The sequence below is a fragment of the Nomascus leucogenys genome, chromosome 2 (genome assembly GCF_006542625.1).
Source record: "Nomascus leucogenys isolate Asia chromosome 2, Asia_NLE_v1, whole genome shotgun sequence".
Taxonomy (NCBI): Eukaryota; Metazoa; Chordata; class Mammalia; order Primates; family Hylobatidae; genus Nomascus; species Nomascus leucogenys.
The window spans coordinates 75,915,637-75,932,081 of NC_044382.1; the positions used below are offsets into that span (position 1 = coordinate 75,915,637).

Below are 16,445 nucleotides of genomic sequence, written 5' to 3' on the forward strand. Positions count from 1 at the left end.
CACACCTGTAATCCCAGCACTTTGGGAGTCCAAGGCGGGTGGATCACTTGAGGTCAGGAGTTCGAGACCAGCCTGGCCAACATGGTAAAACCCTGTCTCCATAAAAATACAAAAATTAGCTGAGCGTGGTGGTGCACGCCTGTAATCCCAGCTACTCAGGAGGCTGAGGCAGGAGAATCACTTGAACCCGAGAGGCAGAGGTTGGAGTGAACCGAGATTGAGCCACTGCACTCTAGCCTGGGAGATGGAAGTGAAACCCCGTCTCAGAAACAAAAAAACAAAAACCCTCATATACGCAAAATATCTTTGGAGGCCTCATTTTTAAAAACTGTAGTGGGATCCCAAGGCAAAACGTTTCAGAAACACTGATCTAAGATTTGTGTTTTTTGTTTTGAGACGGAGTCTCTGACGCCGTGGCTGGACTGCGGTGGCACCATCTCGGCTCACTGCAACCTACACCTCCCGGGTTCAAGCGATTCTCCTGCCTCAGCCTCCCGAGTAGCTGGGACTACAGGCGCGCCACCACCCCCGGCTAATTTTTGTGTTTTTAGTAGAGACGGGGTTTCGCCATGTTGGCCAGGCTGGTCTCGAGCTCCTCACCTCAGGTAAGTCTCCCGCCTCAGCCTCCCAAAGTGCTGGGATTACAGGACTGAGCCAACGCGCCCGGCCTGTGTTTTGTTTTGTTGTTCAATAGGGTGGAACATAATGCCTAAACCTGGGCCCTACCTACCTGGTGCTCAAAAGTGGAATGACCGTCCCTAGCCAACCTTTCAAAAAGGACAGAGAGCTACTCAACGGACCGCTGTACCCTTAAGGACTGGGAACCTGAACCGTGGGCGACTGGGACTGAATCACAGAGTAAGCGTTTTCCACGCTTCGCCGACGTGCTGAGTGCCAAGTTATAAAGACAGGAACATCCAAGCTGCTCTCCTGGGCTGACATGGACGCGAGGGGACCTACAGTGGCCTTGGGCCCAGCAGGCAGCGAGTGCAACGTGACTGCCCACAGTCCAGCCCCTGGGGCCCAGATCTACAGAACCGACCAGACGTGATAGCCCTTTGGCTGGGGCTGCAGTCCCACGATCCACACAACGACCCTGGGTCCGCAGACGCGCCAACCACCCACGGAGGCAAGAAACTGCAGAAAGTGAAGGGCAAGGGAGCCCAGTGCCGGGCGGCGCTCAGCAGCTCCCCCAGCGGTGGCCGCCAACAGCTCCGCGTAGGGGTTTGTATCGCAGCGCGCTTCCAGACATCAACCGCTGCGCGGCCCACGCGCGCGCATGCGTCCTGACCAGGGGAACCCTTTCCTGGGGACCCGGAGGCGAGCGCTGGAAGGCGGGATAGTGGCGACCCACTCGCAGGAGCTTCCGGCGGCGCGTAGTCGTGATTGGTGGAGCCTGGGAGAGGGGGCGGGGCACCGGGGAATTCGAATGGGAGAGGCGGGCCCAAGGAGGGAGTGGAATGGCCGCGGGGGGCTCGACGCAGCAGAGGCGACGCGAGATGGCGGCAGCTTCAGCGGCGGCGACCTCAGGTACTTGAGCCCGGTCTGGGCAAGGCGGGCACCGACGTCTGGAGCTTAGTGGGAGTCATGTGTCGGAGTGTGGTCCAGGCTTTGCGGGTTGTCGCGGAGAGGCGGCCATGGCGCAGGGGCGGGGAGAGGGGGACGGTGAGAGTGTGGGGTCGCGAGCCGGTCGCCCCGCCTGGCTCCTGCCTTCTTCCTATTTCCTGCTCTCCCCTTGGGTCAGTAGACCCGGGTCTCCGGCCCAGGCTCTTGGCTTGAACCCCGCGCACTTTTCCTTTGTGAGCTTCGGTTTCTTCGTCTGTGAAATGGGGGTCATGGCCTCATCCCTGGAGATCACCTGAATAAGCAAGAGAAGAGTGGCGGACGCTCTAGCCACGAGGACGAGAAGAAGGGAGCCGGAGGCGTGTTTTGGGAAGGGTTCTGTGTGGGACATGGTGTTTGGGTGCAGAGACATCCCTGAGAGATGCAGGAGGGCAGGCTGAGGATCAGACCCGGCTGCTGCTGGGTTTGAGTTGACAGCGTAAGATTCTCTGCGATTACAGGAAAACGAAATAAAAGACTAACGTTTCCTTTCACTCTAGCATGGAAGTGAATGCTATTTTAGGGTTGGAAAGGCTGTTAGGACACCCAAAATCTTGTATGTATTTGTTTACATGTGCCTCTCTAACCCGGAGACTTAATCCTGGTTAGTGATGATGGTGTGCGCCATAGTAATTCATTGGAGCCCTCGTTAGCCTCGTGGGGAAACAGACATTTAGGAGAATGCCTAACACATGTAGAGCTCTTGCTATGTGCCAGGCACAGTCGTAGGCATTTTATGGTGGTGAACCATTTATTGACAACACAATGCTATGAGGTTGTTACTATTACTGTCTTTGTTTTACACAGGAAACTGAGGTTAGTTTGTTCAGAGTTAACACAACTAGTAAATATTGGGGCTTGAATTCGCTCTCAAGGAGTATGAGTGTAGAGCCTCTGCTTTTAACCATTATGCCCAAGTATATGCTATCCCTGCTGGCTGAGCACAGTCTCCCTTTACCCTTCCAAGATGCACTGTGTCCAGTGCATGGTAGATATGAAAATGCCTGAATGAATAATGTCCCTTCCTCGAGGAATTTACAGTCTGTTTCAGTAGAGTGTCACATATGCAGATGTAATACGAAACACAATGAGAGATATGTATAAACTGAGTGTGTGGAATCTGAAGTAAACCCTTGAGTATTCTGGGAGGACTTCATTAAGGGAGTGAGTGATACTTGAGATGGGTTTCAAAGGTTGGATAGGAGTTTGCCAGGCCTTGACTAAGAAGACAAGAACAGCAAGTGTTTTCTTATTTATGATGTAAAAGAGGCCAAAGATGCTCTCTTAGCTCAATTTCCTCATCAATAAAAGGGAGAAGAGTGAATGAAATTTAGGAATTGTGAAAGAAGGGAAAATTAATAATTGCTAGCCTGGTCCAAGCTCAAGGTTGCTTTTATCATGAGAGAGCTAGACTCTTGTGCTGTAAATAATTGTTTACATGTGGCCCTCCCCTCTTCCCTCCTACCCTGGACTGTGAGCTCTGGGGCAGGAAGGGCAGTGAGCCACTTTCATGATGGAAATGAACAAGCCAGTGATTAGTAGTTTATTCACTAAATCTTAATTTTTTCAGCAAATACTTCTTGAGGGCCTACTCTGCGCCAGGTGTTGGGGTTAGAAAGGTGAGCAGGATAAAACTTGTTCTCACAGTTGGCAGTCAGGTGGAGAAAGTGACAAACACGCAATAGTGGGGTGTAACAAATGCTTATGGAGGGGCTAACAAGAGCTGTGGGTGCACCTGATAAAGCCTTAATGTCTACCAGGAAAGGGTTTTTGGTTTTGTTTTTTAAGAGGAATTAAAATGTGTTTACCTCAGTCACTCCAGGGTGGGGTGGGGAGCAGTGCAGATATTCTAGGGAGAGAGATTAACGTAGACAAAAATCCAAAGGTGCAAGAGAACTTGGAGTTTTGTAGGAAGTGAAGGAAATTCATCACGACTGGTAACTTACACTGCAAGGAAGGAAACAGAGGGAATGACTAGAGGGCAGGGAGACAACCTTGCTACCACCAGCAAGGAAGGCTGTAAAGACCATGATCTTGGGCAGAGGTAGTGCAGTGGGAGTGGAGAGAAGTGGACTTGTTCAAGAGAGATTTAAAGAGATAGACTTGACAGATGTTAATGATGAACCAATATGTGAGGTAAGAGACGTTGGAGTTAGACTCCCACTTTTGGGGTTGGTGCCATTCATTTACATCAGAGATCAAAGGAGGAGGCTGCAGAGAGATGGGGAAGGAGGGTTCAGTATAGGACAGGTGGAGTTTAAGAGGAGCCGTCTGCCGGGCTCACACCTGTAATCCCAGCATTTTGAGAGACCAAGGTGGGCGGATCATGAAGTCAAGAGATCGAGACCATCTTGGCCAACATGCTGAAACCCTGTCTCTAAAATTAATCAAAAATTAGCTGGGCGTGGTGGCACACACCTGTAGTCCCAGCTATTCGGGAGGCTGAGGCAGAAGAATCGCTTGAACGAGGGAGGCGGAGATTGCAGTGAGCCAAGAGCGCCACTGCACTCCAGCCTGGCGACAGAGTGAGATTCTGTCTCAAAAAAAAAAAAAAAGGAGCCGTCAGGGCAGCCGTTCAGAACGTGGGTCTGCAGTTGAGAGCTCTTGTGCAGAATGTGCAATAGGACTTATCAGCTGTAAGATGTTACTGAAGCCAAGAGGGCGGGTGACCTGCCTGTGAAATGAATCTGAGTGGTCTCAGCTCGGGGCAACTTTGTCCCTCACAGGACATTTGGAGATGTCTGGAGAGATTTTTAGTTGTTACAACTTGAGGGTGAGGGTGGAGAATGCTACTGGCATCTAGTAAGCGTGTGCTAACAGTCTAAATGCACAGGACAGCCCCACAACAGGAATTAGCCAGCCCAAAATGTCAGTAGTGCTGAAGTTGAGAAATGCTGGTCTAGAGAAAGGATAGATGGATCCTAGGATGAGGAGTGAACAGAAAACTAGGTAAGACAACCAGGAAGGTGGGGGGCATGGAAATGAAGAGAAAAGTGTGTTTCCCAAGAGTGTCGCATACTTCTGGGAGGTCCAACAGGATTGAGGCTGAGTATGCCTGCTGGATCTAACATTAGGGAAGTCATGGGTGACCCTGCTGAATAGTGAGGGCAGAAGCAAGTTGTGGGGATGGAGGAGTGGGTAGCAAGAGAAAGGGTGTAATAATAACAGCTAAGGACTGAGCAGTTGCTGCCAGGCACTGTGCTAAACATTGTATGTACATTATTACTTTGAATTCTCATATTCTTATGAGATGCAAAGATGAAGGGGCTAAGGAGGCTGAGGAGGGTTCAATAAAGCACTTTGGAGTTAGATCTTCATTTGAAGCTGTCACTCACTAGCTGTTGACTCTGGGTCAGTCAGCTAACCCCTCTATACTGAGGTTTCCTCATCTGGAAAATGGGAGATGGACATTAAAAAGCACTTACTGGCCTTTCACCAAATACCAGATAATGTTCTAAGCACTTTTACATGAATCACCTTAATTACTCTCCTAACAACCTAACAAGGAGGTATTTTTATTCCCATTTTGCAGGTAAGGAAATTGAGGCACTGGGATGGAAAATAATTTCCCTAGGTTACTTAGCTAGCTGTAAATGGCAGAGCTGGGATTTCAACCCAGGCCATTTTACCTTGAATAATGAACCTACCTACTATGTGCTAGTCACTGTGCTGCCACTTTATCTGGCACTTATTTTAATTATCTTTTTTTTTTTTTCTGAGACACAGTCTTGCTCCGTCACCCAGGCTGGAGTGCAATGGCGCAATCTCTGTTCACTGCAACCTCCACTTCCCGCATTCAAGCAATTCTTGTGCCTCAGCCTCCCAAGTAGCTGAGATTACAGGCGCCCACCACCGTACCTGGCTAATTTTTGTATTTTTAGTAGAGGCAGGGTTTCACCACCAGGCTGGTCTCGAACTTCTGACCTCAGGTGATCCGCCCACCTTGGCCTCCCAAAGTGCTGGGATTACAGGCATGAACCACTGCGCCCGGCCAAATTCTCAAAAAGCCCAAGGCCCACCCCCAACCTTATTTTACAGACAAGGAAACCAAGGTCCAAGGTCACAAGCTAATAAATGTCAGAGCTGGAATTGAAGTCCAGTTCTGTCTGACCAGAGTCTACACTCTACCTCATCACGGACTTCCCCTTCCCCTTAGATCACTGAGCTTCCTTAAGTGCTTCTACATCGGCCATCTTTCTGTTCTCCCAAAACATCCTGTGAAAGCAGGCAGAGGAAGGTCCTGCACACATTTTTGACAAGTCAGTGCACCTCAGTTTTCTATCTGCACACGTGCATCTGCAGGTTTTTACCTGCTTGCTCCTGACTTTCAGGATTGCCACGAGGAAAAAATGAGAACTAGATGTCTAAGTGCTTTGCTACCATAATGTGAGAAATGGTATTAGTAGCTCCATTTATCAGATGATGGAATGGAGGTTCAATTTTTGAAACAGGCCATCTGCTTATGGGCATGCCTTACTTAGGTGTAAGATTCTTTGTGGGGGTCATCTGTCTGCCTTTTTGTCTTGCTGTTTCTGTTGGCTACATATACCAGCCAGCCTTTTGCCTTCTGCGAGGCCTATGGCTCCTAGCAACCAGCTGCTACCACCAGCAAGGAAGGGAAAGAGCTGCCAGGAGCTTTCTCAGTTGGTACATAATAAGGAAGCAATACAGCATCCTATTAAAAGCAGATTCTTAGAGGGGAAGAGATCTAGGTTTGAATTCCACTGTGAGCTACAGTATGTTATCCTCCAACATAAAATAGAGTAATACTCTCCTTAGGTATTTTCAGCTCATTTAACCCCCACAAAAATAGAGGCCTTTTCTTTTTTTAAGTTTTATCTTCATTGTGTTTTCTGATGATAAAAATAATTCAGTTGCCAATTCTTAAAAAAAAAAAAAAAAAGATTTAATCATCTGAAGCAAATTCAGGGTTAAGTTTACATGAGAGAAGAATTGCACGTCGGTGGTTTTTGCAGAACCCACATAATTCCCCATCAAGAGATCATCATCATTAACAGTTTGCTGGGGTGGGTGGGTCTGTGAGTATACATACATCTCAATACATATTAGAAACCCCAGTTAAGAAATGGAGGTACAGGCTGGGCGGGGTGGCTCACGCCTGTAATCCTAGCACTTTGGGAGGCCAAGGCAGGCAGATCACTTGAGGTCAGGAGTTTGAGACCAGCCTGGCCAACATGGTGAAACCCTGTTTCTACTGAAGATACAAAAACTAGCCAGGAGTGGTGTTGGGGACCTGTAATCCCAGCTACTCGAGAGGCTGAGGTGGGAGGATCGCTTGAACTTGGGAGATGGAGGTTGCAGTGAGCTGAGATCATGCCACTGCACTCCAGCCTGGGTGACAGAGCAAGACTGTCTCAAAAAAAAAAAAACAAAAACACACACACACACACACACACACACACAGAAAATTCTGGCAGTTCGCTATCTGGTTTAGGTTTCGGTCAGATGTCAACGCTTTTAATCCTTAGAACAACCTTGTGAGGTGCTGGTCTACTTCACCCTTGGCAATTCAAAACATGTCCTGGGCCAGGCATGGTGGCTCCTGCAATTCCAGCACTTTGGGAGGCTGAGGTAGGAGGATCGCTGGAGCCCAGGAGTTGAAGACAAGCCTGGGTAACCTAGTGAGACTCCATCCCTCTCTCTTTTTTTTATTTTTTTAAGTGCCCAGCATCACCTGGGAGCTTGTTAGAAATGCAAAATCTTGGGCATCACCCCAGGGAGACTGAGACCAAATCCACTTTTCACAAGATCCTCCAGGTTATTTATGTATACATTATAGTCTGAGAAGCCTGCTATACACCCGCTGGACTTGCTTGTAGAGCAGGGAAGGCACTGAGGCCAAGCTTAGGGGTGTCCACAACATGACCAGGGCAGAATGAGCTTCTCCAACATGAGCTGTGGCCCCTGGCCCACCCAGCAAAGTTGGTCCCTGCTTCTTCTGCCACCACCATACTTCATGTCTAAAAGTGATCTTTTCTCCTCCAGGAGCTGGTCGCTGTCGGCTAAGCAAGATTGGAGCTAGTCGTCGTCCACCTCCAGCTCGCGTAAGGGTGGCTGTGCGACTGCGGCCATTTGTGGATGGAACAGCTGGAGCAAGCGATTCCCCCTGTGTGCGGGGCATGGACAGCTGCTCTCTAGAGATTGCTAACTGGAGGAACCACCAGGAGACTCTCAAATACCAGTAAGGTTCAGGCCACTCCTCTTCCCTCATGCCATCACGTCCCTCTCCTAGGCCTGCCCACATTATCACTTCCCCAGAGAGTTTCTCCCTCCTGCCTCCCCAGGATCCTTGCTCCCTTCTTAGCACTGCTTTGTTCCCTGAGCCTTCACTGTTCACTTAGGAAATGTTGACAGGTGCCCCCATGATGGGCCCTCCCTGGGATACTGTAGGGAGAGATGAGAGGCTGAATCAAACATACGTTACTGTGCACAGAGAGGGAGGAGCAATGAGGGTGAGCAGGTGAGCCCCAAGTAGAGGCTGGGGGACATATGAGGAGGGTTGGGGGAACACAGACCAGCCAGCCAGCGTACCCAAGATGCAGCTGGGTAGTGTCAGAGAAGACCACCCAGATTTGGGGACAGAACTCACGAGGGCAGTTACTTTATAATCCTACTGGGGATTTAAAGTTCAAACTCCTTGGCCTGTTTTTCTAGGCAGGGGCTGGCAAACCATGGCCTGCAGGTCAAATCTGATCAGGAGTAAGATTTTCAGTAAATAAAATTTTATCGTTTATTTACAATTTGTCTATAGCTGCTTTCTGACTACAGTGGCAGAGTTGAGTAGTTGTAAAAGGAACACATGGCCCACAAAGCCTAAAATATGTACAATCTGCCTTTTTACAGAAGTTTGCTAGCTCCCATACTAGACTGTTAACAATTTGGGCTTCCGTTTCTTTCCAGCCTCATTCCCTCAACATATACTAAACTCTCTGCTGTGGCCTAAGCTGCAGCTTCTCCACCAGAACGCAGTGAATAGGTGATTGGTGTATGGAGTCTAGTCCAGTCGTAAGCAGCATCCTCTATTTTCCCCATTATGGTGTAAAATACAATGTTCTACACATGTAGCCATTTGAAAAAGATTGGGAAGCCTTGCTTTTGTGCTATTCTTGATTCTCAGAATTTCTTTCTTTGGTCAAAATCTTCCTTCCTTGAGCAGAATCAGTTACTCCTTTGAGAGTGTGTTCTTATCTTCGTTTCCTAAGTCACAGCGAAGAGTGGATATCTATTCTACCAGACTGCAAACTCCAAGAGCAGGGATATCAGATCCATCTCTGTATTCCTAACACCAATAGAGAGATGAGGACGGAGTAGGTGTTAGGTGGATGCTTTTTAAGGTCTTTGTACAAGAAAGGGGATAGAGACGTTCTCTTAAATCCAAGGTCCAGATGAGAGTAGAATCCCTTACCCACCCCCACCCCACTCCACCCCTTACACACACCACACACACACACACCACACACACGCTAATTTGTTTCTTTCTTCAGGTTTGATGCCTTCTATGGGGAGAGGAGTACTCAGCAGGACATCTATGCAGGTTCAGTGCAGCCCATCCTAAGGCACTTGTTGGAAGGGCAGAATGCCAGCGTGCTTGCCTATGGACCCACAGGAGCTGGTGAGGGAGCCAGAAAAGAAGCAGCTATGGGTCAGAAAGGGCTGGGGAAACGGAGAGGAAAACCTCACAGTTTTCTCCACTCTCTTCCCAGGGAAGACGCACACAATGCTGGGCAGCCCAGAGCAACCTGGGGTGATCCCGCGGGCTCTCATGGACCTCCTGCAGCTCACAAGGGAGGAGGGTGCCGAGGGCCGGCCATGGGCCCTTTCTGTCACCATGTCTTACCTAGAGATCTACCAGGAGAAGGTGAGGCCCCTCACTGGTTGGGAGAGGAGCAACAAACGGTCAAAGTAAGACCTGGTTCTAGAACATGAAGCTCTGCTGTAGCAGGGAGGTAAGGTGAGACCTAGAAAGACAGAGACTGGGGTAGCAGATGGTACAACTCTGAGAATAGAACAGAGAAAGGAAACTGATCCCCAGGAAGAAACAGCCTCTCTATGGAGAATTGCCCTTCCCCTTCACTGCTTACACAGGTATTAGACCTCCTGGAGCCTGCATCGGGAGACCTAGTGATCCGAGAAGACTGCCGGGGGAACATCCTGATTCCGGGTCTCACCCAGAAGCCCATCACTAGCTTTGCTGATTTTGAGCGGCACTTCCTGCCAGCCAGTCGAAATCGGACTGTAGGAGCCACCCGGCTCAACCAGCGCTCCTCCCGCAGTCATGCTGTGCTCCTGGTCAAGGTGAGGCCGCAGACGGGTGAGGACCTGGGAAGCCCAGGAGCCTGAGCTAAGCACGAGACCTTTGTTCTTACCCCCAGGTGGACCAGCAGGAACGTTTGGCCCCATTTCGCCAGCGAGAGGGAAAACTCTACCTGATTGACTTGGCTGGGTCAGAGGACAACCGGCGCACAGGCAACAAGGGCCTTCGGCTAAAAGAGAGCGGAGCCATCAACACCTCCCTGTTTGTCCTGGGCAAAGTGGTAGATGCACTGAATCAGGGCCTCCCTCGTGTACCTTATCGGGACAGCAAGCTCACTCGCCTATTGCAGGTCAGGCCCACCTGTCTCAGGGAAGAAGGGGCTGCAGAAGGAGGTTCTCAGGCCTGCTGTGGGGTGGGGAATAGCAGTTGAGGCATAGGAAGGCTGGGCTTCTGACCCACCCACTGCCTGGTCTCACCCTCAGGACTCTCTGGGTGGCTCAGCCCACAGCATACTTATTGCCAATATTGCCCCTGAGAGACACTTCTACCTAGACACAGTCTCCGCACTCAACTTTGCTGCCAGGTCCAAGGAGGTGATCAACCGGCCTTTTACCAATGAGAGCCTGCAGCATCCTGGTGAGAACTGGGGGAGGCAGGAGTGGAAAGGCTGGGTCTGGAAATTAGGGAGTTTGTTGAAACCACCAAGCATCAGCACAGAGGCTGACCATGCCCAATCCCTCTCTCCGCCCCATCCTCCAATCATCTAGTCTTGGGACCTGTTAAGCTGTCTCAGAAAGAATTGCTTGGTCCACCAGAGGCAAAGAGAGCCCAAGGCCCTGAGGAAGAGGAGATCGGGAGCCCTGAGCCCATGGCAGCTCCAGCCTCTGCCTCCCAGAAACTCAGGTGAGCAGTGGGGCCTTGGGTGTATCCCCTTCCTGATGTGTGGCTTGGCAGCAGAGCTGCAATGCCTGTCAGATCCTTGAGCAGAGAGCTGTGATCTTGTTCCTCTCCCATTAAATTCACCCTATGCCGGGTGCGGTGGCTCACTCTTGTAATCCCAGCACTTTGGGAGGCTGAGGTTGGGTGGATCACCTGAGGTCAGGAGTTCGAGACCAGCCTGGCCAACATGGTGAAACCTCATCTCTACTAAAAAATACAAAAAGTAGCCGGGTGTGGTGGCATGTGCCTGTAATCCCAGCTACTCGGGAGGCTGAGGCAGGAGAATCCCTTGAACCCAGGAAGCAGAGGTTGCAGTGACCTGAGATTGCGGCCATTGCACTCCAGCCTGGGCGACACAGCAAGACTCCGTCTCAAAGTAAATAAATAAATTCACCCCCGGCTGGGCGCAGTGGCTCACGCCTGTAATCCCAGCACTTTGGGAGGCCAAGGCGGGCAGATCACCTGAGGTCAGGAGTTCAAGACCAGCCTGGCGAACATGGTGAAACCCTGTCTCTACTAAAAATACAAAAATTAGCCGGGCATGGTAGTGGGCGCCTGTAATCCCAGCTACTCGGGAGGCTCAGGCAGGGAGAATTGCTTGAATCTGGGAGGTGGAGGTTGCAGTGAGCCAAGATCATGCCACTGCACTCCAGCCTAGGTGACAGAGCAAGACTCCATCTCAATAAATAAATAAATTCCCCCCAAATTCTACTCCATGGAATCACTAAAGTCTAAGATCAATCTCTCCTCAGCGCTGCTGCCTTGGGGACCTAAGGAGGCCTCCTCCTGGGGATCCTTTCCATTTTCCAACCCCTTTAGCCCTCAGCAGAACTTCTCACTTTGGGACAGCTGTTTCAAGGATGAGCATTTTTGCTTCTGGTTCAAGGAGTGATCTGGATCAGATCTTTCAGATCCATGAGAGCAAAGCAAAGGAGACTTGGAAGAGCTGTCTTGCTGAGACCACCTGGTGTGTGTGTCAGTGCCCAGCTTCTCCACGACTCTCCGGGGAGCCAGCTGCTGTCCTAACTGCTTCTACCCTCAATCCAGATAAAGCCTCTAAACTAAGTCCTTTGTGTCACCTCCTGCCCCAACTCCGATCACCCCACCTCATGGCCCAGTATGTACTAATCCTCAAGTCATCCCTGTTCAGGGGTCTTGCTTTCTGTGTCTGGCCACTTAGCCCTTGCGCTGTTCCCTCCACCCCCCAAGAGCCAGTTGCAGTTTTAACTTTGCCCTGTTTCTACCCCTAGCCCAAATAAAGCCTGTGAACTACTAAACAGAGGTCACCTGAGGAGGCCAAGGGTTAGTGCCCACTCTGTCCCAGAGGGCTACTGTAGTTAAGGAAGATGCCACACACAAGAAGATGCTTGTGCACTCATGACCCCATCTCTCAGTCTTGTCTTTCCCAAAGTGTCAGCACTCCCCACTGCTGTGTGCACCCAGAAATGTGCACAGGTAAGCTGTCAGGCACTCTGAGTAAGGGGAAGCTCAGAGTTGGGCACATCAAACCCAGCAGACCCAGAGCTTGGGGGCCTTACAGGAGAGAAAGTCAGATGGGAACATCAGTATGTGATACCAGGTGGAGAATTCAGAATCAGGAAGGAGTAGCTGCTGCTGCTGCTGTGAGAGCCATGAAGGAAGAGATGACTTCTAGTGTTTGCCCACATATGTTCTGATCCTGTTTTTCCAAGGCACTAGCATGGAAAGCACAGGAGTGTCCCTGTCCTCCAGGAGCCAGTTCACAGCATAGGAAGGGAGATGCATTGTTAAGCTGGGCGTCATGGGAAAGGTGGCATCAAACTGACCTGGAAAGATCATTGATACAGATGTGAGGAGGTGTGGGGCAAGATTCCAGGCAAAATAAATGAATGTTAGATGTTGCTGACTGGGCGTGGTGGCTCACACCTGTAATCCCAGCACTTTGGGAGGCCAAGGTGGGTGGATCACTTGAGCCCAGGAGTTCAAGACCAGCCTGAGCAACATAGGGAGACCCCATCTCTACAAAAAATAAAAAAATTAGCTGGGCATGGTGGCATGCACCTGTGGACCCAGCTACTCAGGAGGCTGAGGCAGGGGGATTGCTTAAGCCCCAGGAGGCCAAGGCTATAGTGAGCTGTGATCTCAACACTGCACTCCAGCCTGGGTGACAGAGCAAGACCCTGTCTCAAAAAAAAAAAAATAAGCCTTACCATGCTCAGAGTCAGTCAGGACTCTGCTTGAACAGGCCTTCCCTGCTGCCCACAGCAGGGAAGCTTGGCAGCTGAGGTCTTCAGTGGATTTCAAAGCCCTGCTAAAGATGGCATCCTCTGTGATGTTTTCTGCAACTGCTCCTCCAAATGGACAGGCACTGCCCTGGCTGTCACCTTATCATGGTCTCTTGATTTCCTCAGTAGACAGTGCTTCCAGGGCAGGGCAGTGTCTTAGATCTCTCATACCTGGCACTCAAGTGTTCGCCTGATTTCCTGGCATCCCTGAGCAGTCACTTCACCTGATGAAGACACTGCACCCAGAGAAACTGGATGCCTAGCAAGTTAACATTAGGTTCTGGAGCTACAGGATATACCAAGTTAAGGTGTGGTGAGGGGAGTCCTGCTGCTGTAGGTGGTGATGAGGGAGGAGGTAGGTGGGGAGCAACTTCTTTTACTGCTCAGCCCCCTACAGAAGCTAAGCAGCATGGACCCGGCCATGCTGGAGCGCCTCCTGAGCTTGGACCGTCTGCTGGCCTCCCAGGGGAGCCAGGGGGCCCCTCTGTTGAGTACCCCAAAGCGAGAGCGGATGGTGCTAATGAAGACAGTGGAAGAGAAGGACCTAGAGATTGAGGTAGGTGTTTTAGGGATGTGGGAGCTGGGATTCCTGTTGGCCTTGAGAAGCAATCCTTGGATCTTCAGACAGGGAAGGACACTCAGGCTGGACTAGAGTCCAGTTTTCTCCCAACACCGGAAGTTCTCCAGCTTCTGCTTGAATGTCCTGAATGTGGTTGAACTTTGACAGACAATTAAGATCAGATGTGAGGGGGTGAGAAGAAAAAGTTCAAAGTAAAAGCAACAAATGTTAAACATTACATTTCCTAAAGCCCAGCTCAAGTAATTGAGGACTGTGCTTTAAAAGCCTTTCCCTTCAATATTTGCAGAGGCTTGTTCCACCTCTGGGCAGCCCCCTGATCACATTAAGCCCTTAATTATGTTAGGCTCCACCTGTCTCCTGGTAACCTCCCATTGGTCCTAGCCCTGCCCTCTGGGGGCTCAGAGCCTTGGTTACCCTGGTAACCCACTGCCCTTCAGGCTGCCCTGGAGTTGGGTCTGGATCACATCTCCCTGATCCTTTCCAACAGAGGCTTAAGATGAAGCAAAAAGAACTGGAGGCCAAGGTGTTGGCCCAGAAGGCTGAGGAAAAGGAGAACCATTGTCCCACAATGCTCCGGCCCCTTTCACATCGCACAGTCACAGTGGCAAAGCCCCTGCAAAAGGCTGTGGTGATGCCCCTACAGCTAAGTAAGTTGGACTCCAGGGGCTAGCGGGGCCAAGGCAGCTGAGATCCTATAAGGGAGAAAGTGTTAGGAGCAGCTGTCTCCATGTCATTCATGTTCTCCCACCACATACCAGTCCCAGGGAGGGGTGAGGAGGCTCTGAGGCAGTGCAGGGGGTACTCTGCCCTCGGGCGTTTAGTACAGTGGGATGGACAGACAAGTAGAGGATTGAAGATAATGCAAGACTGACTGAAATTCCTTTAAATGCGGGTATAAAAAAGGTCATGTGGAAACACAACAGGTTAACTCTGGGTGGAGGGGAGCTGGGGAATCAGAAATGGAAGAACCAAAGGGCTACCAGGGAGGGTGAAAAGTACCCTTTGCCCTGACTCCAATTCTCAATTCCTACTTTCAGTTCAGGAGCAGGCAGCATCCCCAAATGCCGAGATCCATATCCTGAAGAATAAAGGCCGGAAGAGAAAGGTGAAAGTAGCTGGGGGCTTAGGCTACACCTGGAGCCCAGAAGTAAGGGGGAGTAGGCTCTAGGGGGAGGAGCGTTGCCCCTGGGGTTAAACGAACTGGGTGATGGCCGCCAGCTATTAACAGACCTCAACTTGCTTACCCCTGGAATGTGGTGATGGTTCCTTGCAGGGTATTTAGGGTGGAAGGCAGTGATGTGGATGTACTTCGCAGAGCAAATGTTCCACTGTGTAGCCTGGCTTCTGCCCTCTACAAGCTTAAGAGGGAAAACTTAGGGAACTAAGTACTCAAGCATGAAACCACACACACTCATACCCAGAATCGAACACCACTAGAACTACCCAAAAACTGAGATGGTTGGGGGAGTTATCATTTATTCATATTACTTTCTCCCATGTACTTTTGAAAGACAGTTTATTTCCCTTTTAGAGATGAGGGACCAGATTTAAGAGCTTATTTTGTGCTTTACATTCATTAACTCACTTGATCTCCACAGCAACTCCATGAGAAGGGGTGCTAATATTACCATTGGGTACTAAGTGGTACCTCTCTTTCACTAGTTGTATAATGAGAATTAAGAGTGACCTGAGGGCGGGATTTTGGACACACTTGACAGGAGAGGAAGAGGCTGGAGCGCAGGAGGTAGCTGGTGCTGGGCTTCCAGTCTTGGCAGAGGAGTTCAAAGCACTTGGCTGCCCTGCGTGTCACTCATCTCCCTTTGCCTCCCAGCTGGAGTCCCTGGATGCCCTAGAGCCTGAGGAGAAGGCTGAGGACTGCTGGGAGCTACAGATCAGCCCGGAGCTCCTGGCTCATGGGCGCCAAAAAATACTGGATCTGCTGAACGAAGGCTCAGCCCGAGATCTCCGCAGTCTTCAGCGCATTGGCCCGAAGAAGGCCCAGCTAATCGTGGGCTGGCGGGAGCTCCACGGCCCCTTCAGCCAGGTAGTAGCCCACTGGACTGGGGGAGGGCGGGGGAGACCGTGTACCCCCGAGACCCTGTCCCCCATCGATCCTGTCCCGCCAGGTGGAGGACCTGGAACGCGTGGAGGGCATAACGGGGAAACAGATGGAGTCCTTCCTTAAGGTGAAGTCACGGCCCTGCCCCTCCTCTGCCTGTCCTGCGCCCCACGCCTCTCTCTAACGTCGCTGTCTCCCTCCTGTGTTGCAGGCAAACATCCTGGGTCTCGCCGCCGGCCAGCGCTGTGGCCCCTCCTGACCATCGTCTCCTCACTCCGCCTTTTTAAATCTTTGTATAACCACGTGTTGTGTAAATACAGTTTTTGCTCCGGTGTTTCCGCCTGATTTTTGGAGCTGCGGGGGCGGGACAGGGGTGTGACCGCCTCGGGGTGGGCCGCGAGCAAGGCAGGCGACTTCACTGGGCGCCATCTTCGGTGAACGACTCAGCGCAGGATTGTAAATAAACCGCCGGAGTTGGGCGGAGAGGACGGTGGCCTGCAGGACGCAAAAAGCGGAAGCCGAAGGATGAAGCCTGCGACCGTTAGGCGGGCGCGCGCTCAGGGATTAGCCCCGCCCCGTCCATGCCCCCGGCGCGCGCTCCCCCATTCTCCCGCTCGGCAACGACAGTGGCCTTATGCGCGTGCGCGCGAAATAACGGCCGCTGGCGGAGGGAGGGGGGGTGGAATCGTTGGAGGGGGGAAGAGGAGAGAAGCCGCCCCGTCTCCC

The 16,445-nt window shown here is 51.1% G+C and overlaps 1 protein-coding gene across 2 annotated transcripts; it reads left to right on the forward strand.

Moving 5' to 3' along the window:
* Window positions 1-1,419: 1,419 nt before the first annotated feature.
* Window positions 1,420-16,053, forward strand: KIF22 (kinesin family member 22). Of its 2 annotated transcripts, XM_003281979.4 has the most exons (14): window positions 1,420-1,530; window positions 7,609-7,804; window positions 9,108-9,235; window positions 9,327-9,481; window positions 9,709-9,918; window positions 9,996-10,226; window positions 10,360-10,513; window positions 10,645-10,780; window positions 13,468-13,636; window positions 14,148-14,307; window positions 14,698-14,765; window positions 15,492-15,704; window positions 15,787-15,846; window positions 15,931-16,053. In XM_003281979.4, the coding sequence occupies exons 1-14, from the start codon at window positions 1,461-1,463 to the stop codon at window positions 15,976-15,978; spliced, it is 1,998 nt and encodes a 665-aa protein (XP_003282027.2). In that variant the 5' UTR covers window positions 1,420-1,460; the 3' UTR covers window positions 15,979-16,053. The 2 variants fall into 2 exon arrangements, with proteins under 2 accessions (XP_003282027.2, XP_030653992.1); XM_030798132.1 differs by having other exon boundaries at window positions 15,492-15,846; window positions 15,931-16,052.
* Window positions 16,054-16,445: the final 392 nt, after the last annotated feature.